This window comes from Prinia subflava, chromosome 11 (assembly GCF_021018805.1).
Source record: "Prinia subflava isolate CZ2003 ecotype Zambia chromosome 11, Cam_Psub_1.2, whole genome shotgun sequence".
NCBI classification, from domain to species: Eukaryota; Metazoa; Chordata; class Aves; order Passeriformes; family Cisticolidae; genus Prinia; species Prinia subflava.
This window is the reverse complement of record NC_086257.1, coordinates 16,752,382-16,777,984: the sequence shown is the minus strand read 5'-3', so window position 1 is coordinate 16,777,984 and position 25,603 is coordinate 16,752,382. Positions and strand designations below refer to the sequence as shown.

The following is a 25,603-nucleotide window of genomic DNA, read 5'->3' as shown; positions in this document are numbered from 1 at the left end:
CCTCCCGGCCGCGATGGTGCCAGCAGGGCGCGGACAATGCCGCTTCAGTGGCACATCAAAGGCGCGGGCTGCCCTCGGCTGGCACGGCGACAGGCCCGCCGCAGATGAAAGCCCCGGCCCCGCGGGCTCCCACCTCGGCCTCGGGGGCACGCTGTGCCTCCGCCACACGGGACACGGCGGGGCCGAGTGGGGGGACACAGCACCACGGCACACAGGGGAACGCTCTCCCGCCCCGTCCCGGTGTCCCCGCACGGATCCCCCACCAGTGACCCGTGGGGGTCCAATCGCTCTGCTGACGCGGGTACTCGAGGCCGGAGTGGTGTTCGCCCCCGGCCGCAGCGTGCCCCCCGCTCCCGGTGCCGGTGCCAACCCCATTAACCTAATTGGCGAGGCGCTCGGCCGCCCCGGGCGGCGGCGGCAGTGGGACCCCGGGGCCCGGGCAGATCCCAGCCCTGGTGGCGGGCAGGGGGGGACGGTGCCCCCGGGGCCCCGATTGTCCGGTAATTGGCGCGGGCAGCCGAGCCCGGCCGGCAGCGCCGCGGGGCGGGGGAGCGGGCACCGGCGGGGGCGGCACCGGAGTTCCCGGGGCTGCCGCGCTCGGTATCAGGGTGTGGGCCACTGGGGGGTGGCGGACAGGGGGTGCGTGGCGATGCAGGGGCGGGTTTTGGGGTGCGGGGAGGAGTGGGGCGAGTTCGGAGGACGCGAGTAGGGGGATAGCGCCGAGTACCAGAATGGGGAGACCCCGGAAGGGCCGGGGGTTAGGGGTGTGCAGTGATTCGGGCTGGAGGGGAAGTCACCGTGGGGCGTTGGGGTGGGGCTTGGGGGGGGCGGTGGAGGGGACCACTATGGGAGAGCATTTTGGGACAGGGACAGTGACGAGGCGGGGGGCTGTGGGCGGGGGCAGTAAAGGGGCGTGGCCATAGCTAATGTAGGGCGGGGCTTCCATGGTGGGCTCGCACGGGGCGGGGCCTATCAATGGGGCGGGGCTTACCGGAGGGGCGCTGCCAGGGGGCGTGGTCTGAGCGGAGGGTCGTGGGCGGGGCCATGCGTGGGCGGGACTGTGTGGGCCGGGCCCTGGGTCGGGCGGGGCCCGGCGGGTCGGGACCGGGTCGGCGGGCGGAGCCGCCGGGGCCGGGGCCGGGGCCGGGACCGGGCGCTTTTCGGGGTTGGCGGGGCCCGAACCGGGCCGGGCCTGGCCATGGCGAGCTCGGAGCGGAGCGCGCTGCTCACGTACCGCCTGTGCGGCGGCTCGGCCGAGGAGGAGCGGGGCCGGGAGCGCGGCCGGGCCGCCGCCGCTTCCCGCAAGCTGCCCACATTCCTGGGCGTTGTGGTGCCCACGCTGCTCTCCATGTTCAGCGTCGTCCTCTTCCTGCGCCTCGGTGAGTGCCCCCCGCTTTCGACCGTGGCCCGGGGCCCCCCGAGAGTCACCAGCTCTATCTGGTAACCCCAGCCCGGCCCCCATCTAATCCCGGGGCCCCCGCCTCTGGAGCCCCGAGCCGCCCAGTCTGGGTCTCCAGTGCCCTCTCCTGAGCTTCCGTCTCTGCGGCAGTCCCAGTGCTCCCCTCCAGTACCTCCTGCACCCAGTGCCCACAGTCTGGGGCCCCCGTGCCCTTCCCCTGCCTGCTCAGTTCCGCCTCGGGCTGGGGTCCCAGTGCTGTGTGTCCCCACCTGACCCCGCTGACCCAGGGACAAGAACCCAGTAGGACCTTAGGGATCCCCGTAAGGGACCCTAGGTCAAAACCCTGGTGTTCCTGGAGTAGGACTCCTGTGTCTTCCCAGTGCCTTCCCTAAACGGGATTCCAGTGCCCTCATGTCCACCTGTCCCTTGGTGCTGGGACCCTGCTGCTTCCCAGGCATCCTCCAGTGCCAGGCTCCAGCACCCCAGTTGCCTCCCACATCTCACGGAGCGTCCCAAGGCCAGATCCTGGTGTCCCTCAGAAGATACTCAGCTGCCCCTCTGCGTGTGTGCAGAGGGCACACATTGTTTCCCAGTCTGCTCCAGTTTGGGTTATGGGTTTGTTACTGACCCCTGGGGGAGGTAGCGGGCAGGATGGGCAGGGACTGGGGCAGCTGGCAGCCTTTTTGGGGGCCCTGGAGGGGGTAGGTGCCCCAGTGTGGCCCGGGGCAGGCGGGGGCGGGCAATGTTTGCCCTGGGCCAGGAACGGGAAAAGCTTTTCCTCTTTCGCTTTCCGCCCACGAAAAGCCCAGGGCGGGAGTTGGCTGCGTGCCCAGGGGGCCCCGCTGGGCCATGGGGAGGCCTTGAGACCATTCCCCTATCTGGAAGACCCCCAAGCTGGGGGCACGGCGCTCCCTTATCATCATTCACTGCCTTCTCACTACCCTGCTTGGGGTATTCATACAGGCTCTGACCCCCCCCAGCCCCACAGCGGGCACCGGTGTCTCCCTGCCTGACCTGGTTCCGCTCGCCCGGGGCTGTAGGGGAAGTGTCAGGTGGAGGGGAAGGAAGGCTGCCAGGAAGAGGAACTTTCCCACTCTGGGGGGCCAAGGCTCTCCCTGTCAGCCCCCCACTTCCCCCACACCTCACACGCACCCCAGATCTCCTGGGTTAGCAGCCCCTCCTACTTATGCCCACAGTGCTTTTGGGGCATCCCTTTATTTCCACCAACACCCCCACCCACCTTTGTATTTGGCACTCGGATGCCCTCCGGCTCTCTGCCTGTGCCCTGGTCACCCCCCCTTGCCTCCCCCGCGGGCACATCCGCGGCTTGGCTTGTGGCTGAGATAGGGCATCACCCACAGCCGCGGGCAGCCCTTCCTGCCCGCAGTGGCAGCAGCCGGGATCGCTCCCGTCACCCCAGGCAGGCCGGGGGGGCTCTGGGCCCGCTCTCTTCGGGAACACCCATCCAACCCCGGGAGCGGTGCCGTGGCTGGCAGGGACACCCGGACTGCTTCTACTTCCTGCTGTGTTGTAGGCAAGCGGGGCAGCAACGGGATCCCTGTGGAGAGCTCCTGATTGCCCACTCTGGGGGACAAGGGTGGCAGCAGGGCACAGTACAGGGGTCCCAGAGCAGAGCCCCTTCCCTGTTTGTTTGGTTTTTGGGCACATCTGGACCAGACACTGGTGGAAGATGGAGATACCCTGAGGGAGGGGGACACTGGTGGGTGCTGCTGTGGGTGGGAGGTGGGAGCATACTCATCCTGGAATAGAGGGGGCTGGCAGGTCCTGGGGGAAACTGTGGGCACAGGGATGGGAGCGGCTGCGTGCCCTCAGTGGGGTGAAGTGTGTGTGGTGGCAGTGCCCAGGAACTCTGTCCTGCAGGTTGTCCATGCTCAGCTAATGGGCATATTGGCCTCTCCCATCCTCGGCAGGGTTCGTGGTGGGTCATGCTGGGTTGTACCAGGCCCTGGCCATGTTTGCAGTGGCGTATTTCATCATTGGCATGACGGTGCTGTCTGTGTGTGCCATTGCCACCAATGGGGCACTGGATGCTGGAGGAGCCTACTGTATCCTTTGCTGTGGGTGCTGCTGGGACAGGGCATGTGGGACAAAGCTGAGTGACCTTGGGGTGCCACACTGAGCCTGGGACCCTGTCGGCCTGGGAGAGAGGGGTGGGAGCATCTGATGGTGGTTTGTGCTGCTGACCTCTTCCCTTGACTCGAGCAAGATATGATCAGCCGTGCCTTGGGCCCAGAGTTCGGGGGCAGCATCGGAATCATGTTTTTTCTGGCCAACGTGTGTGGCAGTGCCCTGTATGTGCTGGGGCTGGTGGAGGCAGTGGTGGACAGCTTTGGGATCCCGCCTGGTGAGTACTACCCTGTGTGGTGGCAGGGGACAGCAGGTGTCCCTTAGCTGAGCAGCCCTGGTGCTGTGCCCATGCCCAAGCACCATGCCCAGCATAGCCAGCCATGGCTCACCAAGCCCTCTGGCCAGTGAGTTGGTGCCCATCATGCCTGACACAACACTGGTAGCTCTCAGCTCCCAGTGATGCCCCCTCTGAGCCTTGCTGATCCTGACTTGTCTCTGCCCAGGGCAAGAAGCGGGCACAGGCATCCACGTCCTGCCCCAGAGCTACTGGTATGAGCTGCTCTATGGCACCGTGCTGCTGGCACTCTGCCTCCTCGTGTGCCTTGTGGGTGCCTCCATCTACGCCAAGGCCACCTTCCTCATCTTCCTCATCGTTGCAGTAGTCCTGGGCACCATCCTTGTCAGCTTCTTCGCCACACGGCCCCTGAAGGTGCCCATCCGCCTGCCCAGCTCCAATGGCACTGAGACCGATAACGGCCTCTTCACGGGCTTCTCGCTCAGCACCCTGCGCGACAACCTGGGCGGTGAGGACAGGCTTCCCCACCCTGCCTGCCCTGCCCACTGGCACTGCCACACCACATGGGGCTTGCCGGAGGGTGGGGGCAGCTTGTGGGCACAAAGCAGGTGCAGTGGGGTGGTTTCTCCTGTGGTTTTTATGTGGGGACATCGAGGAGAGGGCATGTGGTGGGGCTGTGCCCCCCTGGGCAGCCTGTCACAGCCCCTGTCCGTGTGTCCTGCAGGTGAGTACAGGAAGGACTACACCACTGGGCAGATGATGAGCTTCAGCTCCGTGTTTGCAGTGATGTTTAACGGCTGCACTGGCATCATGGCAGGCTCCAACATGTCAGGTATGGACAGGAGGTGCCTGGGAACAGGAGCTGAGGCTGGGAGAGATCAGGGGTAAGCTCTGCCTGTGGGCACTAATGCTGCCTGCTCTTGCTCACAGGAGACCTGAAGCGCCCGAGCTATTCCATCCCACGGGGCACCATCTCTGCTGTGCTCTTCACCTACCTCGTCTACAACCTGCTGGCTTTCCTCATGTGTGCCACCTGCAACAGGTATGGCCACCTGTCCACGTGCCAGGGTGTGCCTGGTGCCAGAGCATGCTGGCCTGGGCTGAGACAGATGCCAGGGTATCTGTGTCCCTCTCCAGAATCCTCCTGCAGAAAGACTATGGCTTCTTGCGTGACATCAGTATCTTCCCACCGCTGGTCACTGTGGGCATCTATGCTGCCACTCTGTCTGCAGCCATGAGCAACCTCATTGGGGCATCCCGCATCCTGTACGCGCTGGCCCGGGATGATCTCTTTGGTGAGTCCCCAGAGTGCACTGGCACTCGTTGGAGCCCACTCAGCAGGTTGTCCCTGCTGGGAACCAGCCCTGACACCAGGGAACTCCCTTCTTGGTGTGGAGCTGATGGTTTGTGGGTTGGTGTGTGCCCATTTGGGTCACCTGCATGCCCTGGAATTTGCCCCCGCCCCAGCACTCAGGGTGGGGATGGGAATCCTGGCTGGTGATTGAACCTGTGGCAGCCTTCTGGGGTTTCCCAGCCCAACCTCCCTGCTCTGTCCTGCAGGCCGGGCACTGGCACTGGCCAAGAAGACGTCTGCCAGTGGGAACCCAGTGATGGCAGTGATCCTCTCCTGGCTGGTGGTGCAGGTGAGTTGTCAGCGATGCTTCTTTCCTGGCCTCGCTGGGTGAAGGTTGGTTCTCACCTGGGCTGGGTGCTGTGGAGCCTGGCACATCTCCCTGTTCCTTGGGATTCCTCCCCCAGCCCCCCTGCCCTGAGTGTCCTGCTCTTCCCTCCTTGAGGTGGGAGGTATCCCATAAATTAAGAATAAATCACAAAAAGGGAAAGGGATTACTGTCTGTACCCTTACCCATCATACCCCTGGAATACACCCCAAGTGGACAGGGATGGCATGGGCACATGCATTTGGTGTGCATTCACCCTGTGCTCTCTGCAGGTTGTGCTCTTTTCTGGGAAGCTCAACACCATTGCAAGTGTCGTGACAACCTTCTTCCTCCTGGTTTATGCCACTGTCAACCTGGCCTGCCTGGCACTGGAATGGGCCTCAGCCCCCAACTTCAGGTACCCACTGGCACAGGAGAGAGGCTGTGCTGAGATGCTTGGCAGGCACCCATCCCTCCATTCTTCTATCTGTGGTTCCCCTGCCATCCCTGTACCTGAGATTTGTGATGAGATGGTGAGAAGAGATGCTGAACACCCCTCGCCTGGGCATTAGAGGGGCAGAGACACCCCTATCCCTGAGGAGGGAGAAGGAGATAGGTCCTGGAATGGCACTGGCTTGGCACGGTTCTCGTGCACTGGCACTGCTTTGCTGACTGGGTACAGATAAATCCAGCACCACTGGGGACCACCCGCCCCCTCTCCTTAGGCTTTCCAGAGGTAATTTATAGCCTGTGCCCGGCCGGCATCCCCCGGGCAGTTTGCCAAGCAGTGATGGAGCCCACTTTCCATTAGTGCTAATTAAACTAACAGAGAAGGGGGAGGGAGGAAGGGGGATTCTGGGTGGGAGGAGGAGAAAATATCTTCCAGGAAGGAGTATGTGTGGCAGGCAGCCCCAGTCTGGGGTGCAGGGTGTGGGGAACTCTGGTGTGAGGCTGGGCTGGTAGAGCTGCCCAAATCTGGGGTACAGGGGATGGCTAGGAGGAGCCTGATCTCTCTCCTGGGTGATGCCCACTGCCCTCCATGCAGGATGCTGACTCCACAGCAGGGTGGGTCTCCCAGGTGTCAGAGGTGTTGCACAAGTAGGGCTGGGTGGCACCACCTGGGAGTCCCCCAGAGGTTCCATTCGCAAGGGAGAGCTGATGCCTGTGCCAGGCTGTGGCTTGGCCCCCATCCGCCTGCCCAGCTGCTTCCTTGACTTGGCACGGAATGGGGCAGGATCAGTGCCTGGGGGGAGCCTGCTGGGATGGGTAGCAACAGGCCCCTCACCCACCCCACATCTGGTGCCTCCCCCCTCCCCTCACTGAGGTCTCCATCAAGCACAGCGGAAAAGGATTTTAATTACCTTTCAGGAAAAACAGCAATTAGAGAAAATAACAGCTTCTCGCCTCCCTGCCTCTGCCTCCCTGCACCAGAATGAGTGGGCACCATGCTGGCACTGCTATGTGCTGCCCAATACTACCTGGGTATGCCAGGACAGTGCCAGCCCCATGGCCATCACTGCCCTGATTGCCCCGGGCTGGCAGCACAGGCTGCCCAGTGCCCTGGGAAATACCATCTCCCCTCCATAACTTCTCCTCTGGGTGCATGGGGTGCCTGACATACACTGGGCTGGCACAGCAGAGTCACTGAGGGTGGCTGGTGTGGCCCTTTGGCACAAGTCCTCTTGCTGTGCCCTCCCTGCAGGCAGCATGGATAGCACATGATAGCAGGTGTCCCCTCCTCCCTGCTGCAGGCCCACTTTCCGGTACTTCACCTGGCACACGTGCCTGCTGGGCATTGCAGGCTGCTGCGTCATGATGTTCCTCATCAGCCCTGTGTCAGCCTCAGCCAGCCTGGGCTTCCTCCTCCTCCTCCTCCTTGCCCTTCACTACCTCTCACCCAGCAGCACCTGGGGCTACATCAGCCAGGCCCTCATCTTTCATCAGGTAAGCCCTGTCCTCCTGTTGTCCCCTGATGAGGTGCAAGGCTGGCGTCTCCATGGCAGCGCAGCTGTGTTCTGGGCAGCGTGTCCTCAGGACAGGCATCCCCCAGGGGGTAGTTAAAAAAAAGGGTTCCTCACCTGTTTCCCTCCCTCCGTCCTTCAGGTGCGGAAGTACCTGCTGATGCTGGATGTGCGGAAGGACCATGTCAAGTTCTGGCGCCCGCAGATGCTGCTGATGGTGCAGAACCCCCGAGGCAGCGCCCGCCTCATCGACTTCGTCAATGATCTCAAGAAGAGTGGCCTCTATGTCCTGGGCCATGTGGAGCTGCAGGACCTGGGTGAGGATCTGCACTGTCTCCTGTGCTAACAGCCTCTGCACTTTGCTGTGATGCCAGGGGATCCTGGGCTTCTTGGGTTGACAGCTGGGGAATGTCAGCATTTCGGGCACACGTCTGGCACATCGAGCTTGGCTGGTATGGGGGACATCAGTGAGTTGTGTCTGTCCCATGCCTGCTGTGCACACACACACGTGTGTGTGCACAAGTGTCCATGCCTACATGTGAACATGGGGCTCCTGCATGTGTCCGTGCTGGTTGGCACCTGCACACACCCAGCACACACGTGAGCACACACTCAGCACAGCCATGCACACGTGTGTGCCTGTGTCCACCCTCACCTCATGCCTGCTGCTGTGTGTCCAGGTGCCTTGGGGGAGTTTGCACCCTCGTGTGTGTTGGTTTGCACATGTGTGTTCTCCCTGGCACACATCATGGCTCATGCACAGGCTATGTTCCCCCTTCCCTGCTGCTGCTGTGGTGACTAATGGCCTGAAATTGGGGAGTGGGGATGGGGCTGCCTGGGGTTTTTTTATACATTCATGTATAATTTTATATCTCTCTGTAGGCACCTACATTCCCCTCTCCATCTCATGGGTGCTGGGGTGGGCACAGGGTTAGCTCCATATGGCATATCTGTCCCACTGATGCTGGTTTTTCCCCCCACCCAGACTTGTTGCCCTCAGACCCGCTGCAGCCCCAGCAGGAGTCGTGGCTGAGCTTGGTGGACAAACTGAACGTCAAGGCCTTTGTCAGCCTCACCCTTGCACCCTCGGTGCGGCACGGTGTCCGGCAGCTCCTCTTCACCTCTGGCCTTGGTAAGTGATGACTGGTCTGGACATGGGTGAGGGTCCATCCTGCTGTTGCTGTGGGCTGAGAAGGGGTTTGGAGGCACCTGGATGGTCAATGCCAGAGCCAAGTTTGCTCTTGGAGACATCAAGGGTGAGCGGTGCTGTAGGCAGGTTGGGATTTGGAAGTGTCATGGTTGAGGGGCTTGAAGACACCTGGATGAGATATGCCAAGGGATTTGGAAGCACCCAGTGTGGGCAGTCCCAAAGCCAAGTGGGAGAAGTAGTGGGTGGACAGTATGAAAATCGAGTCAGGTCTTGGAGATATCTAGGTGTGATCCTGAGGGGCCTGAAATCGGCAGGGTGAGCAATGCCAAAGTCAAGCTGTGGCTTGTTGACACCTGCAGTGCCAGGAGGGCTGGTGGGGCCCTCTGCCCCTGCTCAGCTGGGCTGGTCTCTCTGGCAGGCGGGATGCGCCCCAACACCCTGGTGCTGGGTTTCTACGACGATGAGGCACCACAGGATGGTCTGGCCCGGCACCCCGCCTTCACCAGCGCCCGAGAGGAGGTCCCCCTGGGCTTCCCCCCGCTGCGGGCACCCACCGCTCCCAAACTGCTGTCAGCCCGGGAGTACGTGGGCATTGTGGCCGACGCCCTGAAGATGCTTCGCAATGTCCTGCTGGCCCGGCAGCTGGAGAGCCTGGACAAGGCCTGGGAGCTGCGGCGGGCCGCCAGCCCTGCGCCCACCATCCACGTATGGCCCGTCAACCTGCTGCGGCCTGACAGCGCGCGCTACGCTGACACCTGCAGCCTGTTCCTGCTGCAGATGGCCTGTGTCCTCAACATGGCGCGGGCCTGGCGCCGCGCCCGCCTGCGCCTCTTCCTGTGCGTGGAGGCGGGCGCCATGCCCCATGCCCAGGAGGAGAAGCTGCGCCAGCTCCTCAAGGACCTGCGCATCCAGGCCCAGATCCAGCTGGTGCCCTGGGACGCCGTCACCCGCCTGCACTGGCAAACCTGCCAGGGATCCCCAGGAGGGCCAGGGGAGGAGGAGGAAGAGGAGGAAGGGGTTGTGAACTTCCCGACCAACACCACCCAAGTGTCAGATGAGTACGTGTGTGCCGCCAACAAACTGGTCCTGGAGCAGAGCCCCGCGCCAACCGTACGCTTCCTGTACTTGCCGCGGCCGCCGGCCGACACCAGCCTCTACCCGCTCTACCTGCACCAGCTGGAGCTGCTCACCCGTGGGCTGGGCCCCACCGTGCTGGTGCACGGGGTGAGTGCTGTCACCAGCACCCAGCTCTAGGTGACCCCCAGGTCCCCCCCAGCTCCCTGCACACTCCTTTGCCCAGTGCCTTCTGCAGCCTGAGCCTGAGGATGGCCCCAGGGTCTCCATGCTGGTGGGCAAAGAGGGTACCCCACAGTGAAAGGTGGGTGCAGGGAGGGGGTTGGATTTTTGGGGATGTCTCCTGCAGAGGATTAAAGCTGCCCTGGCAGGATCCCAGCACAGCTCTGGGGCCAGACGGGCAGCACGGTGCATTCACGGTGCCTTTTCTTTGGGGTAGGGCATAGCAGGGTCCTGGGGGAGGTGAGGGGCAAGCATTGGGTGCCCCAGTTGTCTGCTGGGAGCCCCTTAGTTGCACCCTGCAGCCCCCTCTGTACTTCCTCCCCTGCCGCAGCCCCCATCCTCTCCTCCGCCAGCTCCTCCGGGCACCCAGCCAGCAGCGGGGATTGATTAAAGGCAGCCTCGACCTTGGTGCCCCAGCTCCCCGCCATCCTCCTGCCTTTCATTAGGAAAAATTAAATGGGAAAGGGTGGGGGAGGGGAGCCTGGAGGCCTGGGCTCCCTGTGTGAGGCTGGGTGGGTGGGGGAAGCAGCCGGGTGCTGGTCCTAATGGCTGCAGTGTATGGCACGCTGGATCTTGCACAGTACCCCCAGTGCTGTTGGGGGCCACCCAGATGCTTTAACCTGTAATCCCCCCACTCCTATGGGTGCTGATGCCCTGGTCCTGGCAGGAAATGGGGAAATGATTTGTGGTGGGGTCCTTACCCACACACCTGGGTCTCCTGACCTGTTTCTTGGGGCATTGTTATTTCCCCACACACATCATGACCTGCAGGGGGAAGCTGGCCTTGCCCCCCGCCCTCCCTTATTGATTAGAGGAGGGCAGGAAATTGCCTGGGTGCTGGGTGATAAATCCATCTGGTGCCTGGTGCATGGGCACTGTGCCCAGTGCTGCCTGATGGATTGCTTCCTATTAGCCCCAGCACGGGGGGCTGCTCCCAGCCAGGCTGGGCTCCAGCAGGGGTGACAAGTGTGGCACTGCTGCCTGTGCCTGCTCTTACCAAACTTGGCACTGCTGGCTGGCAGCTCTGGTCAGGCAGAGGGCTGGAAAAATGGTGGAGACCCACATTTTGCAATGGATTGTGCCCTGGCTGGGGAGGAGAGGGCTGGGGCTGGCTTTGCTCCCTGCTGCAGGAGCTGAGCGCCCTGTGGTGGGCACCGCACATCCGACGGGATTTATTTACAAACAGTTGGAAGCTGGCACAGGGCAGCCTGGCACCAGCGGGACCCAGAGGCCTATAATGTTAATTATCGCCACGTAATTAAAAGCCCATAAAAAGCCTCACACTTCATTAAATTAAAGCTTCCCCTCACTGTGCCCAGGGGCTCTAGCAGAGTTAACCTCGGCCATGCCAGGCACCAGCACCTCTGCAGCTTGGGACCCAGGGCTGGGGGTGTATGGGACCCCAAGCTCAGGGCCGTGGAGCCCCCACAGCATTGTAGGGGAATGCAGCAATGCATGGGGATGCAGCATTGCACACGTGTGGGCACCCTGTGACACCATCCATGCCATGCCTGGGCCATGTGCCTGGGCACAGCCAGGGCTGCTGTCCCAGTCAGAGATGCCCACACACGGACATGGAGACGTGTGCCCGTGGCACCACTGCACACACACGGTGGCATGGGCAGGGGGCTGACACGGGCACACGCATGCACAGCCAGGTGTGCACATGCAGCAGCACGGCCCCTGACAAGGCAGCACCGCACGCCTGCACCGCGGCTCCGGCAAACCAGCTCTGGCACGCAACGCCCACGCGGCACACACCTACACAAACAGCATTTTCCTCTTTCCCAACATCCAAAGGTGCAGACAAACAGCTACACTCACACCCCGGCATCTCCTCCAGACTCCCACCCATTGCTGTCTGTGCCCAGAGGGAATGGGCTGTGAGGAGAGCACCCATCTGTGCCTGCCCCCTCTGTGCCTTGATTTACCCGAGTGCTGGGCTGTGCTGGGGTAGAGTGGGGTGAATGGGGGACCCCAAAAACCTCCTGCTGGCTGAGTGCTCTGGATCAGGGGTGCTATGCCAAGGTCTGAGGGGGATGCAAAGTGGGGAGGGGGTTCACCAGCACACAAGGAGGGATGTGTGTGTGTATGTGTATACATGTTCAGGCAGGGATATGCATAAACAAGGAGAGAGTGTGCGTGCATGTGCACATAGAAGGGGGGGCTGTGCTGGGGGCTCTGTACAGCACAAGGGGTGTCCGTATGTGCACACACGTTGGTGTGGGTGAATATACCCACCCCCAGGTGTGACATGCTGATGTGCACACAGGGCCTCAGGAAGGGGGAGCCAGGGGAGCACACACCCTTGTGAACTCAGCGTGTGCAAACTGGCACACGCATCTGCCCAGAACCCCAGGACTCCTCTGCCAAGCAGGGCCGTGGGCAGGGGGCTGTGGGGGTGGGTGCCCATGCCCCGGCCCTGCGGGGGTGGGCAGCCAACAGGGCCTCGGCTATTTCTTGGAAATTTTGCAGCATTCATTTCAGTGCAAATAAAAGCTGTCATTGCCGGAGAAATGATACTGATCGGGGTCTGAAAAGACAGCAAATTACCCGCCTGAAAATGCACCGCTGGAAAAAAATGCATATTAAACACACAAAAAGGCACTTTGCCATCAGCCGCACTTCCCCCGCCGCTCCAGAATAACCACACTTTACATAATTCTCCCTCTCCACCTCCGAATTAATTTCGCAGACAGAGGCAGAGGCAACCCTCTGACAATAGTGGAGGGGAGACGCGGCGGCGGCGGGGGGGAGTGGGGCTGCGGGAGTGCCTTGCTCTGGGCTGGGGGCACGGCAGTAATGGGATGCCAGGCTTGGAGCCGGGGGAAACCGAGGGGTTTTGGGGTGGGTTGGGTGGGTACTGAGGGGTTTGGGAAAGGTGAGTCCATGGGTGAGACTTGTGGGTGATGGGTGGATGTACCCAGCTGTGGGGTGGAGCACTCTCGTACTCCTGCCTTGGGTGCTGGGGTGGGGCTCCTTGGGGTGGAACTTGTGGGGTGATGCCCACCCTAAACAAGTGGCAAGTTTTGGGCCAAGTGTTTCCTTTAAGGGACAACCCTTTACTGATGCCAACCTCCACCAGACATGTGGGTGCACCCAAAGGACACCATGAGTCCGTGTTGCCCACCCCGGCTGACACTCCCAAACTAGCACCCCTCTAAGAACCCCCCCGGGAACCTGCCCTGTTTTATTGGGTGTGAAGGCACCATGCCCTGCACCCCAGCTCTGCCGAGGGAGCGCAGCGGGTGGAGCGGGGTCTAGTGGTGATGGTGGGGGGTTCATCTGGCTGGATGCTCAGCACTGAGGGGCTGACAGAGGTGAGGGCGGCTGGCGGAGGTTGGCACCGCGCTGCTTTGCATTTTCAATGACAGACCCATGCCGGGTGCTCGGGAGAGTGGAAAAATCTTATTTGTCACCTGCTGGCGATGCGCGGAGGCTCCCGCGCCGCAGCTAATCTTGGGGAAAATGAGGATGCCGGCGGGGTGGCCCGCGGGATGGGCAGGGCGGAGTGGGGCTGGCGAGCTGAGCTGCCCGGGGCCTGCTCGGGATCTGAGCGCTGGGCCACGGATGGTCACACCCACCTGGTGATCCCTGGGTGTGTTGGCCCCATGGCACGGATTCTGCTGTTGGGTGTGCATGGGCTGGGCAGTGCTTGGGCATCCAGAAGCAGGTGCCTTGTCCCTCAGCCCAGTCTGCAAAGGAGTAAACTCTTTTCTTCCATCCCATCTTCAGCAGCAGCTGCTTGCCTCACAGTACCAGTTCCACAGGTTGCCACTGCCTGCACATCCTCTCGAGGCACTCAGTGGACTTTTTTGGGGAAAGTCAGCATTTGGAAGTGAGTGCAGGCACTTCCTGATGCCCCATATTTACACACAGGTGCCCATCCCACACCTGCTGTACCCTGGATTTTTGAGATACCAACACCTGCGGGACACAGCAGCGCTCTGCGGCCAGCTCAGATTTATCCATTATTTTATATCCACACGCCTTTAATTTTTACAGCCCTGTTGGAGCAATACCCAGGGCTGTTAATAACACCAGGCCCTCCCCCGCCCCCATGTGCATCTATCACGCTCCAGCCGAGGTACCAAGTGTGTCTCGGGGCTGAGTAAGTGCAGGCATGGGGAGGCTGGTGCATGGCACCCAGTCCCATGCCCCTATCTTCCAGCCAGCACCCTCAGGAGCAGCAGGGTTGGATTCCCTGTGCCCACCCATGAAGCAGCCTGACTGGGTGCCCTTGCATCCCACCGGGGTTGGTGATACCTGGCTGGTTGGGATGCCAAGCCTGGGGCATCTCTCTTGTGGGATTCAGGATTCTCTCTGCCTTGGCATGTGCCCTGTGAAAGCTGAGCTGCAGCACCTGGACTTGTGTTTAGTGTGCCAGGGTGTGTGTGGAGGCACAGAGTGTGTGTCTGTGCTGGTGTATGTCCGTGTGTGTGGGTGTACATGTGATGTACACATGTGCCACTGCCTGTGCCATGATGCTGTGTCTCCCTGCTGCAGAAGGCACAGTGCCCGGGCCATGCCCAGCAACCCAGCTCAGGAAAGCCCAGCCCCAGCAGCCCCAGGCATCGAGAGCTGTGCCTGTGGCCAGCCCAGGGCCCACAGGACAGGACAGTACATCCCACATCCCTGAACCACCTGTGCCATGACAAGCAGGGCCCCATGCCACAGCACAGCACCCAGTATGTGCTGTCCCTCCCCAGCACCCAGGAGACCCAGAGCCCCCTCTAAGCACCCAGGGATGTGCTGGCACGGGAGGGTGAGGGTGGCAGGGCACCCCTGAGCACGACAGGCAGGACGGCCACAGGGGGGCCAGAGTACCCAGGCACTGCAGGGGGCCACCGTGGGAATTGCTGGGCTATAAATCTCCTTGCTGGGCCCCCCCGTGGCAGAGCAGCTCACGATATTTATGTTGGGGATTTATCTGCAATGCAGTTTAATATTCGCGGACCTTCGCGTGTGTGTTTGAATGCACGGCTTCCTCCTCGTGCCACCCCGTGCCACCCCCGTGCCCACCCTCTCACCCGGAGCCTTCCAGGCTCTGTGTCCTGCCCACCCACAGTCCTGGCCCCTTGCACCCACCCTGGCAGAACGGGACCGGACCGGGACAGACCCCTCAGGGTGCCCGGGCAGGGAGGGGGTGCCGCGCTGCCGGGATGCTCCTGGCACAGGCCGTCGGCCGTGCCCACCCGTGCCCCTCCTGGGTGTCCGGCTGCCGAGGAGTGGCGGCAGTGTCCCCGGACGGGGAATGCCAGGCGGACTGGCACTGCCAGCCCTGTGCCAGCTCCCCCGCAGTACAGGAGCCCAGGGACCCCCCTGCCCTACCTCCCCGCCGGCGGGGATGAGGTAAGGCTGGCGGGTGGCACAGGGCTGCTTCATTTGCATAATAATCTCGTTAATGGAGCCTGGCCTGCGGGAGAGCTGGAGACACCACCCCCTCCCCGCCCCGCCGCCTCCCTCCGGCCCCGCCGCTCCGCCAGCCGCGGCGCGGGGCGCGGAGCGGAGCGCGGGGCGCGCAGCCGGACGGGTGCCGCGGGGCCGGCCAGCCCCCGGCAGCCTCCTGACACCCCCCGAGAGAGCCGGTGAGCACCCCCAAGGCCCCCCGAGCATCCCGGACAGCGTCCCCGAGCATTCCCCCAGCGTCGCCCCAGCATCCCGGGAGCATCCTCCAAGTATCTCGGTGAGCAAACGACGAGCGACCCCCGAACACCCGCGCACTTCACGGGCAACAGAACGAAGATCATCCCCCCAGCATCCCGCGAGTACCTCGGTGAGCACCCCACGAGCAGCCCGGGGAGCAGTCCCCGTGCCTGCCGGCGAGCACTCCGCGAGCATCCCCCGAATATCCCGGGCATCATTCCGGGGAGCATTTCCCGAGCATCCCTCGAGCAACACGCGAGCATGCCCCCGAGCACCAAAGACATCATCCCGGCGGGCATCTCCCGAGCACCTCCCGAGCATTCCCCCTACCATCCCGGCAAGCACCTTCCCGAACATCCTGGGCAGGCAGCATCCTCCGAGCATCGCGGGCAGCATCCCCCGGGAAACCCGAGCATCCCCTGAGCATCTCGGGCAGCGCACTGAGCGGCATTCCTCGAGCTTCCTGGGCAGCCCCCTGGCCCCCCCACGCTTTGCCGTGCCGGCTGCGGTCCCCGCTAACTTTCCGACGGCAGCAGCTCCCTGGCACGGGCACTGCCGAGCTGCTGCGCTGGGGCACAACTTCGCCCAAGTTGTGGAAGGAACGGGGGCGCGGGGGAGCCCTGCTGCGGGGATACTGGCCACCTCCCAAGCAGCTCTTTGTCCCCAACCTGTCCTCCCTCACCTGCAAATCCGGATACAATTCTGCACCAAGCAAGAAGCGAGGTCTCCTTTTGAAGCCCCCCCTCAACCCATCTATGTCCCCACCCTCCTTTTTCCATGGGCAGACCCCCTCCTTCCCAGCATGTCACCCCTGACAGACACCCCTGCCTGTCGGGCACTATCCAGTGGAGGGAGAGGGGTTGGGTGGATGGTGGTGGTGACTGTGGGGGAATGCTGTGAGGTGTCCATGGGGTCCAGGGCTCCCCCCAGACTGGAATTAACTTTGTCCACACATCACGCACAGTGCCACAGTTTGACACAACGCAATGCAACACGGCTAACCACCACCCCACACAGCACAATGCAACACCACCCACCACGGCACAGCACCATCCATGCAACCCAACAAAAACCTGGGCCACAAAACCTGACCCAGCCCATAGCACCCCAACCCAATGCCTCCTCTCACAAATCTCCCCAAAGCCCCTTTTCCCCAAGCTGCTCACCACATCCATACCCCACTGAGAGGGGCTGGCAGCCCTTGTGCTCCCTCTGGTTGGGAAGGGTTCTCGTGGAGCTGAGTTTGGGTTTGCTGGAACACCCTGGACATACACCCAGCATGGGTGCTCTGTGTGGGTGTGGTGGGGTGTGAGACTGGCTGTGCCAGGGACTGAAACCTACCATCAGACAGGTAGGACCCTGCCCTGTCAACAAAAGAATTGGCAGAGGGGCAGCCATGGGGTAGAAGTACCACCGTGCTCCTGGCACTATGGACAGTCCCAGTGCCAGCAGTGGGGCATACATAGGGATGGACATACAGGCAGCAATGACAAGAAGCAACCCCCCCCGCCCTTGCTCCTCCCAAACTCTCCCTCATCCATCTCCTCTGTCTTTTCCAGGAGCTTCCTGACTCACCCGGACATCACCACTTCCCGGTGGCAGGCACAGCTCCAGCATGAACTGTGGGCTGCCTGAGCCTGCCCTCCACCTGCCCTGAGCCCCTTGCACCAGTGCCGCTGGCGAGGACCCCCATCCCCGGCCATGGAGAAGACCTACTCGTTGACAGCACACTATGATGAGTTTCAGGAGGTGAAGTACGTGAGCAAGTACCAGAGCGGGACCCTGCCCAATGGCTTTGCCCTGCAGCTGGGCGCAGGGGCCAAGAAGCGCCGTGGGGGGCTGCCGCGCTGGAGCCGCCGGGAGGTCTGTCTGCTCTCAGGGCTGGTCTTCGCTGCGGGGCTCTGCGTCATCCTGACGTGCATGTTGGTCCTCAAGTACCTGGCGGCCGAAGGGGACAGCTACTGCCTGGAGGGGTGCCAGGAGAAGAAGGCCTTCCTGCGAGCATCCCGCTTCCTAAGCGCCAACATGGATGCTACCATCGACCCTTGCCAGGACTTCTACTCCTTCGCCTGCGGGGGCTGGCTCCGGCGACACGGCATCCCCGAGGACAAGCTGGTGTACGGCACCATCGGGGCCATCGCCGAGCAGAACGAGGCCAAGCTGCGAGCGCTGCTGAGCCGCCCCGTGCGGCGCCGGGCCCGCGCCTCGGCAGAGAGGAAGGTCAAGGAGTTTTTCCGCTCGTGCCTGGACCGGGCGGAGATCGATCGGCTCGGCCCCCGGCCCATGCTGGAGGTCATTGGGGAGTGTGGTGGCTGGGACGCCCCTGCGGACCGCAGGGACATCAACGAGCTGCTCTACAAGACACAGGGGGTCTACAGTGCTGCCGTGCTCTTCTCCCTCACCGTCAGCCTGGACGAGAGGAACACTTCCCGCTACGTCATCCGGGTGAGGGCACCGTGCCCCTGCGGCTGCCCCTGCCCCAGCCACCCAGCAGTGCCGCTGACACCTGCCTGATGTCACTGTCCTTGTTGCAGTGGCTCTGGGTGCCTCCGCAGTGTGTGGGCTTGGCTAGAGCAGACGGCTGTGGTGGGGACCCCTCCTGTCCCTGGGGATCCTCCTGCCCTCCCAGCATGGGGCCCCTGTGTTAGGCTACCCTGGGGTGTGGGTGGCACCTCCAGGACAGGGCTGGGGACACAGGCAGGGGCACGTACAGAGTGAGGCAGTGTCACCTGCCTAAGTGCTGGGGACAGCCTAGCAGGGCGCCAGGGACTCCAGAGTTCTGGCAGCCAAGCCCCTCACCTTGGCATTGTGGCTGCCATCTGCACACAGGGGGCAAGCCCCAGGCAGGGGCAGAGAGGTGCCCCCCAAGCCCACAGCACTGTGCCAGGGCATTTTCCCATGGCTTTCTCAGTCTTTCCCACCCCTGCCAGACCATGTCCCTCACCCTGTGGTGCCACCAGAGTACAGGTGGCCTTTATCTGGCTGGCCAAGTCTCTTGGTGGGCGTGGGGGTGCAGTGGTGGGCATGGTGGGAGCACAGCAATGGCATGGCAGGGATGGGCACGGAGGTGGCATAGCAGGGACAGGGTGGGCACGGGTGTGCACAGTGACAGCGTGCTGGGGACGAGGCGGTAGTGATGGCGAGGGCATTGAGGGGACACAGGGGTGGGGACGAGCCGCCCCGTTCCCTGTGAGATGGTAGGGTGTGGGATATGAGTGTGAGCGGGTGTGCGGGGCCGGGGCGCGCTGCCGGCTCCGTGCCGCGCGTGTGTAACACTAGAGGGAGCGTCTGTCACAGGGAAAGGGTGGCCAGGCTGAGGGGACCGGGAGCGCGCGGGGTGGGACACCGTGGGCGTGGGGGGGAGATGGGTGTGACAGCCAGGGCTGGGGGTCAAGGCTTGGGATGTCAGGGGGTGTGATTGGGGGTGGGCGTGCGATGGGTGTGAGTGGACAGGGTGTACGAGGGGGTGTGTGTGAGGGCTGCAGGGTTCAGCACCCGTCTGGGAAAGCAAAGGGGGCAGGGGTGATGGGGGAGATCGGGGAGGAAGGCTGGAGGTCCCGTGGGTGTGCGAGCAGCGCTGCGGCTGTGTGAGTGGAGGGGGGCTGGTGAAGTGAGTTGCGGGGAGCTGAGACAGAGGAGAGGGTGCCTGTTTCTCTGTGTATGTGCGTGTGTGTGTGTGCATAGAGCAGGGGTAGAACGGATGGTGCATGTGTGGGGATGTGAGTATCCATAGGAGTGTCCAGAGGGGCGAGTTACCCGTGTGCTTGTGTGTGTGTGAGCATGCACATACCTGTAAGTGTGCTCAGGTGTGTGTATGGGCTGGAGGCTGTGCCCGTGGTTGCAGCACAGCAGGAGTGTGTGTGAAGAGGGGGTGTCCATGCAGCTCACCATGCAGGCTGCAGCACAAGAGTCAGGCTGGCCACAGGGCAGGTGGGGGGACACCGGGCAGCAGGGGTGGGGCAGAGAGTGGTGGCAGCATAGGGCAGGCTATGAGGCAGCCTATGTGCCAGTCAGGCCATGGAGCAGGGGGCTGCTCTCTGCCCAGCACTCTCAGCTTGTTGCATGCTGCCTGTTGCAGTTCCAGCAGCTTCTAGCAGGAGGGAAACTGAGGCACCAACGTGCCCATTCCTGGGGCTGTTCCAGCACATTGCCATCCCTCAGCTCCAGGGACACCAGGGGCACTCTGTGATATGGGGAAGGTGAGGGGTGCCTGGCTCAGCACAGCCCCCTCCCTCTGCTCACCCACTGCTCCTCTCTCTTGCCCCCAGATCGACCAGGACGGGCTGACCCTGCCTGAACGGACCCTCTACCTGGGGCAGGATGAGGAGAGCGAGAAGGTGAGGGGGGCACAACGATGCCTTGGGGACACCAGGAGAGGGACCAGCACAGCATGGTTGGCAGACAGAGGGCACCCCACTGCCAGCAGCACCAGGGACTGGGGTGCCACAGGACAGTGGAGGTGGCACTGAGCATCCCTTCCCTCTGAACAGATCCTGGCTGCATACCGAGTGTTCATGGAGCGACTGCTCACCCTCCTCGGAGCTGAGAACGTGGAGCAGAAAGCCCAGGAGATCCTGCAGCTGGAGCAGCACCTCGCCAATGTGAGGGGGATGCGTGCCAGGAACTTTGGGGCACCCTTGTTCAGCCCTTGGACATCTCAGTCACAGATTTTTGGGGATGTCCCTATCTGCTCCTGAGCAGTCCCATTCCAATACCTTCATGGGGACTTCCACTCCCAGCCCTTGGGGACCTTCATACCTGGAACATGGGGATCTCAGCCTCTTGAGCACCTCAGGGCAGAGCTTCATGGACCCAGTCCCACATCCTGAGAACCCCCAGTCCCAGCCCTTAGGACAACCACTCCAGCCCCACATCTCCTCCTTGTGAGGCCACTCTGGGTCCTTGTGGACTTCATGCCCAGGTCTTGGGGACTTCAATCTGGACCTTGGGGGGAGGTGTGTGTGCCCATTCCTTAGATAACCCAATTCCTTGGGGACCTTTTGACCAGCCCTCAGGGTCCCACTGGCAGGAGAGGGTTCCTGGGGCAGGGAGTGGGAAGGATGTGGGTCAGTACCCACATCAGAGATGCCCTGTTGCCCCAGAGCTGTGCCCCCTCCCAGGGCACTATCCCTGTGTCACCCTCAAGGTGGGCAGTGGGATGGTGACAGCCACGCCCACCCTGTGCAGATCACGGTGTCCGAGTATGACGACGTGCGGAGGGACGTGGGCAGCATGTACCACAAAGTGACCCTGGCTGAGCTGCAGCGCATCACTCCCACGGTGAGAACCCCTGGTGCCAGCCTGTCCCCCTGTCACCCGTCTGCCTGTGCCCCACACTTGGCCCTGTCCCCCTGCTCCATGCCCTCAATGCCCACCACTTGTCCCAGTTAAACCCACTTGAGGATAATGCACTCCTCTGATGGGAGGCTGGAAAGCCTGGAGGGGGTCCCCTCCAGGGTGGCACGGAGTGGGGGTCCCCAAGCCCCCCTGACAGTGCCTGCCCTGGCAGCTCAAGTGGAAGCGCCTGCTGGACCGCATCTTCCATGACAACTTCTCAGAGGAGGAGGAGGTGGTGCTGCTGGCCACCGACTACATGCACAAGGTGTCCGACCTCATCCGGGTGACACCCAGCAGGTGAGGGGGGCTGGCACCCCCTGTGCCCCTGGCACCTTCCCCAGCCTGGCAGGGGGCACAGGATGGTTGTGGCTGGAACCTCCTCCTGGTTCAGGCACAGAAAATCTGGGAAAGCTTGTGGGGAAGGGCACTGTTGTGAGCATCCTGGTCACCTGGTGAGCCACTCGTGCTAGAGGTCACCAGGCTCACCACACATCAGGGAGGGACATGGTGCCACACTGTCCCTGTGCCCCACCTGCCATGGCCACCCTGTGTCGCTGCACAGAGGTGTCCCCAAGCAGGGGTGTCCCCATCCTGGCGCATGCTCCCACCCTCCCCTGTGCCTGGGGACGTGCTGAGGGCTGACCTGTCCCTGTCACAGGATCCTTCACAACTACATGCTGTGGCGCATCGTGGTGGTGCTGAGCGAGCACCTCTCCACCCCCTTCCGTGATGCCATCCATGAGCTCTCCAAGGAGATGGAGGGCAACGAGAAGCAGCTTGAGCCCGGTAAGATTTGCCTGAGCCAGGCCAACAAGCACTTCGGCATGGCCCTGGGAGCTCTCTTCGTCGAGGAGCACTTCTCCTCTGCCAGCAAAGCCAAGGTAGGTGATGCTGCCTATGGGCATGAAGCCACCACCATCTTCCATCACCTTGGCAAAGTGCCTACTGCCCTCACCAAGGGCTGTCTGCCTGGTGAGGGATGGTGGGGATGCCGTGCCAGCACCATGGTGACCCACCATAGGTGCAGCAGCTGGTGGAGGACATCAAATACATCCTTGACCAGCGCCTGGATGAGCTGGACTGGATGGACGAGGAGACACGGAGAGCAGCCAGGGCCAAGGTAGTGGCCCCTAGCATGCACTCGTGTCTTGGCCCCATCACCAGCATGGGGACACAACAGACAGGGGCCTGAACCCACCACTCATTTTGCCCACAGCTCCGGTATATGATGGTGATGATTGGGTACCCCGATTTCCTCCTGAAGCCAGAGGCCATCGACAAGGAATATGAGGCAAGGGCTAGCCCAGGAGCATGTGAGGGCATGGGCACGTGGTGGGGGAAGATGGTCCCCACATCTGCATCAGGGTCTGTGGGGATGCCACCCCAAAACAAGGCCCCTCCTGGTGCTCACTGTGCTCACTGCTGGCAGAGTGCCCCACACCAGCAGTGCCCCACACCACACTGCCCTGGGGCATGGGATGGTGTCTCCTTCCCCACACTGCAGCCCTTGGAGCTCAGCCCCATCCTCCGCAAGGGCTGGGGGTGCTGGTGTTGCTCAGGGACCTCACGGAGCTGACAGAGAAACAGCTGCCCCTGTAGGCACACAGCATGGGACATGAGAACACACTTGTGACATATCCACACGGTCACCAAGGCTCACAGGGGCAGGAGGACACCACAGGCCTGCACACACACTCTTGGGGCTGGCATCTCCCCTGATGTGACTGTGCCCCCCCAGTTTGAGGTGGATGAGAAGACCTACTTCAAGAACATCCTCAACAGCATCGCCTTCGGCATCAGGCTCTCGGTGAAGAAGATCCGGCAGGAGGTGGACAAGTCTGTGTGGGTATCCCCTTGCCCTGGGGGAGAATGGAGGGGCCCAGCATGGTGCCACCAGTGTCCCCTGTCCCCATGCCCAGATGCACCCCACAGGGTGTAGGCAAAAGGGCACAGGGATGCCAGGAATGCCCCCCTGTTCCCAGCTGTGCAAAGGGACGGCACTTCCACGTCCCTCGGTGCTCTGCAGCCCGGCACTGCTGTCTCTCCCTGCAGGTGGCTGCTGCCTCCCCAGGCGCTGAACGCCTACTACCTGCCCAACAAGAACCAGATGGGTGAGCACTGCCCGCCCCCGATCCGCCCCCGGGGCGGGAGCGGGGAGGATCTGGGATGGGGATAAGGCCCAGGGTCCCCTGGTGCCGGGTGGTGCTGTGGGTGGGTACAGGGCAGGGTGACACCCAGCTGCAATGTTCTCCTGTGTCCCCAGTGTTCCCTGCTGGCATCCTGCAGCCCACCCTCTACGACCCCGAGTTCCCGCAGTGAGTGTGGGGCTGGGGGGTGGCTGAGGGGTCATGGGGTCACCCCCATCCCTGCCAGCGCCCTGCTCTCCCCCCCTCTCACCTCTGGTCCCCACTCAACAGGTCTCTGAACTATGGTGGGATTGGCACCATCATTGGGCACGAGCTGACCCATGGCTACGATGACTGGGGTGAGGGTCCCTCCTGTGTCCAGCCCGGATGGGAGGGTGGGGTGAGGGTCCCTCCTGTGTCCAGCCCGGATGGGAGGGTGGGGTGGGGCAGCCAGGCAGGACGCCTGGATCCCTGGGGACTGTTGGAGATGGCGGTTGCCTTGGCAGGGGGACAGTACGACCGGCATGGGAACCTGGTGCACTGGTGGACGGAGCGCTCGTACAGCAAGTTCCTGAAGAAGGCGCAATGCATCGTCAACCTCTACGACAACTTCACCGTCTACAACCAGAGGGTGAGACCCCCCTCTCCTGCCCGGCAATGCCCAGCAGAACACGACGGTCCCACGGTGGGGTCCCTGCTGCTCCGTTGCTTAGGGCTGGGTGCCTGCAGGAGAGCTGGCTCTGCCCAGCCCAGCCCTGAGACCCAACAACTCATCACACCTTAGCTTGGAAATTCCTCAGGGCACTGGGTGCAGCCTCGGTGCCAAGGTGGGGATGGGGACACCTCTGTTCATGCTGTCATTTCTCCTCTCTTGGCAGGTGAATGGCAAACACACACTGGGAGAGAACATTGCTGACATGGGGGGGCTCAAACTCGCCTACTACGTAAGTGTCCCTCCAGCCTGGCTGGGGCAGCTGCCATGGGTTATGCCAACCCTATTGAGTGGGCAGGAGACCCCCCAACCCCTCCTTACTCCCTGCAGCAAAGGGTGGGCATGATCCTGGTTGCTGGGGGCTTGGGAGTGGGCTCAGGGTGGGTTTGGGGGAGTGTCCAGCCCATGCTGAGGGCAGCCCTTGTTCTCCAGGCCTACCAGAAGTGGGTGCGGGAGCACGGCCCCGAGCACCCCCTGCACCACATGAAATACACACACGACCAGCTCTTCTTCATCGCCTTTGCCCAGGTGAGCCTGTCCTCCTCACATGTAACAGGTATTGGGGCAGGAGGATCACCTTGTGTGGGGCCAGCGGCCCAAAGGGATGGGGAGAGAGCCCTGGGGGACTGGGGCTCATGGCCAGGAGCTGGGCTTGGCTGCATCAGCAGGGCCTGGGCTCAGGTACAGAGCTCAGCCCTGACCAAGTACCCCACACTGTCCTGTTCTTCCCTGGACCCCACAGTAACAAATTAGTGTGTCCCCTATGACTTCCAGAGGCTCCACAGTAACAAATGCATACCATCCCAAAATTCTAGGAAGCACTGCAGCCAGGCAGCTTACAACCCCAGAGACCCTACAATAACAAACATCACTCCACGTTCTCCAAAACCATTTATACCACATACACAGGCTCCTGTGAGACCCTACAATAACAAATTCAACCAGGGCATCACTGCCCTCAATTCCTAGCAGCCAGAAGGGCCATCATGTCCTGGTGTCCAGGACCCAGGGTGCCCTGTGTGGCTTGTCCATGGAACCTTTCTCCGCTGCAGAACTGGTGCATCAAGCGGCGATCCCAGTCCATCTACCTGCAGGTGCTGACAGACAAGCACGCCCCGGAGCACTACAGGTACTGTGGCTCCCAAAATGGGGAGGGCTGGGGGCATGGTGGGTGCCAACCTTCCCCACAGATGTCAGTGCTGTGCAAAGTGGGATGAGCACCCTTTGCAGTGCTGGTGCCAGCACATTTTGGGTGATACCCCTGGGGCGGGGGTTGGGGTGCCGCTGGGGTGAGCACGTGCCCTGAGCGGGGTGCAAGGCTGCAGTGCGGGGGGCAGGGGGTGCCCAGCTCTGAGGTCCTCCCCTCTCCCGGCAGGGTCCTGGGAAGTGTCTCGCAGTTTGAGGAGTTTGGACGGGTTTTCCACTGCCCCAAGAACTCGCCCATGAACCCGGTGCACAAGTGCTCAGTGTGGTGAGGCTGGTGCCCCTCCAGCAGGCTGGGACCCTCCATCCCCACCCCTGCCTAAGTGACACCCTGTGCCCACTCCCCAACTTCCAATCTCCCCTTTCTATTCTCCAGGTAAGGGGGGCACCCTTGGGTGTCACAGGGGGTCACCCCAAAGGCAGACACCTGCAATAGGGGTGTAGGCAGCAGAGACACTTGGGTTGGGCAGCTGCCTCCTGCCCATCCCCCTCCTACCCACTGCCCTGCACACTGAGGGGTCCTCATTCCCCATGGAGGAACGAGGGCACACCCAGGCACCCCTGTACCCCCTTTTCTGTTCACCCACCCCAAACCCTTCGCCCAGCCCTACCACATCCATCCCAGCGTCAGTCAAGGCAGGGGAGGACTCCAGAGATACCATGGGGCTGCCCCATGCCAAAATCCTCCCCTGCGTGGTGCCCTCCCTGCCAGCCCCATCCAGTCCATGCACC

At 62.4% G+C, this 25,603-nt stretch overlaps 2 protein-coding genes across 2 annotated transcripts; both read left to right on the top strand.

Annotated features, from left to right (window-relative positions):
• Positions 1 to 1,075: 1,075 nt before the first annotated feature.
• SLC12A9 (solute carrier family 12 member 9) lies at positions 1,076 to 11,125 on the top strand. Its single transcript, XM_063407958.1, has 13 exons — positions 1,076 to 1,379; positions 3,331 to 3,465; positions 3,627 to 3,764; positions 3,991 to 4,290; positions 4,507 to 4,614; positions 4,713 to 4,824; positions 4,920 to 5,077; positions 5,343 to 5,425; positions 5,734 to 5,858; positions 7,192 to 7,384; positions 7,544 to 7,718; positions 8,387 to 8,533; positions 8,970 to 11,125. The coding sequence occupies exons 1-13, from the start codon at positions 1,199 to 1,201 to the stop codon at positions 9,803 to 9,805; spliced, it is 2,691 nt and encodes an 896-aa protein (XP_063264028.1). The 5' UTR covers positions 1,076 to 1,198; the 3' UTR covers positions 9,806 to 11,125.
• A 1,603-nt stretch (positions 11,126 to 12,728) lies between these two features.
• Positions 12,729 to 25,592, top strand: ECEL1 (endothelin converting enzyme like 1). The gene is made up of 18 exons (XM_063408386.1): positions 12,729 to 15,623; positions 17,053 to 17,938; positions 19,762 to 19,830; positions 19,984 to 20,094; positions 20,681 to 20,773; positions 21,003 to 21,127; positions 21,489 to 21,711; positions 21,852 to 21,950; positions 22,047 to 22,121; positions 22,569 to 22,672; positions 22,883 to 22,941; positions 23,094 to 23,145; positions 23,248 to 23,315; positions 23,463 to 23,587; positions 23,835 to 23,900; positions 24,101 to 24,196; positions 24,721 to 24,797; positions 25,044 to 25,592. Exons 2-18 carry the CDS (start codon positions 17,195 to 17,197, stop codon positions 25,141 to 25,143), a joined length of 2,286 nt encoding a protein of 761 aa, XP_063264456.1. The 5' UTR covers positions 12,729 to 15,623; positions 17,053 to 17,194; the 3' UTR covers positions 25,144 to 25,592.
• The last annotated feature ends 11 nt before the right edge of the window (positions 25,593 to 25,603 follow it).

What these genes read in the sequence shown, in the direction of transcription:
- SLC12A9 (XM_063407958.1), top strand. Translation starts at nt 1,199, where the DNA reads ATGGCGAGCTCGGAGCGGAGCGCGCTGCTCACGTACCGCCTGTGCGGC. An exon ending in ATGTGTGCCACCTGCAACAG is followed by an intron (nt 4,825 to 4,919) that starts GTATGGCCACCT and finishes GTCCCTCTCCAG; the next exon opens with AATCCTCCTGCAGAAAGACT. An exon ending in TGTGGAGCTGCAGGACCTGG is followed by an intron (nt 7,719 to 8,386) that starts GTGAGGATCTGC and finishes CCCCCCACCCAG; the next exon opens with ACTTGTTGCCCTCAGACCCG.
- ECEL1 (XM_063408386.1), top strand. Translation starts at nt 17,195, where the DNA reads ATGGAGAAGACCTACTCGTTGACAGCACACTATGATGAGTTTCAGGAG. An exon ending in CAGGAGGTGGACAAGTCTGT is followed by an intron (nt 22,673 to 22,882) that starts GTGGGTATCCCC and finishes CTCTCCCTGCAG; the next exon opens with GTGGCTGCTGCCTCCCCAGG. An exon ending in GCCCAACAAGAACCAGATGG is followed by an intron (nt 22,942 to 23,093) that starts GTGAGCACTGCC and finishes CTGTGTCCCCAG; the next exon opens with TGTTCCCTGCTGGCATCCTG.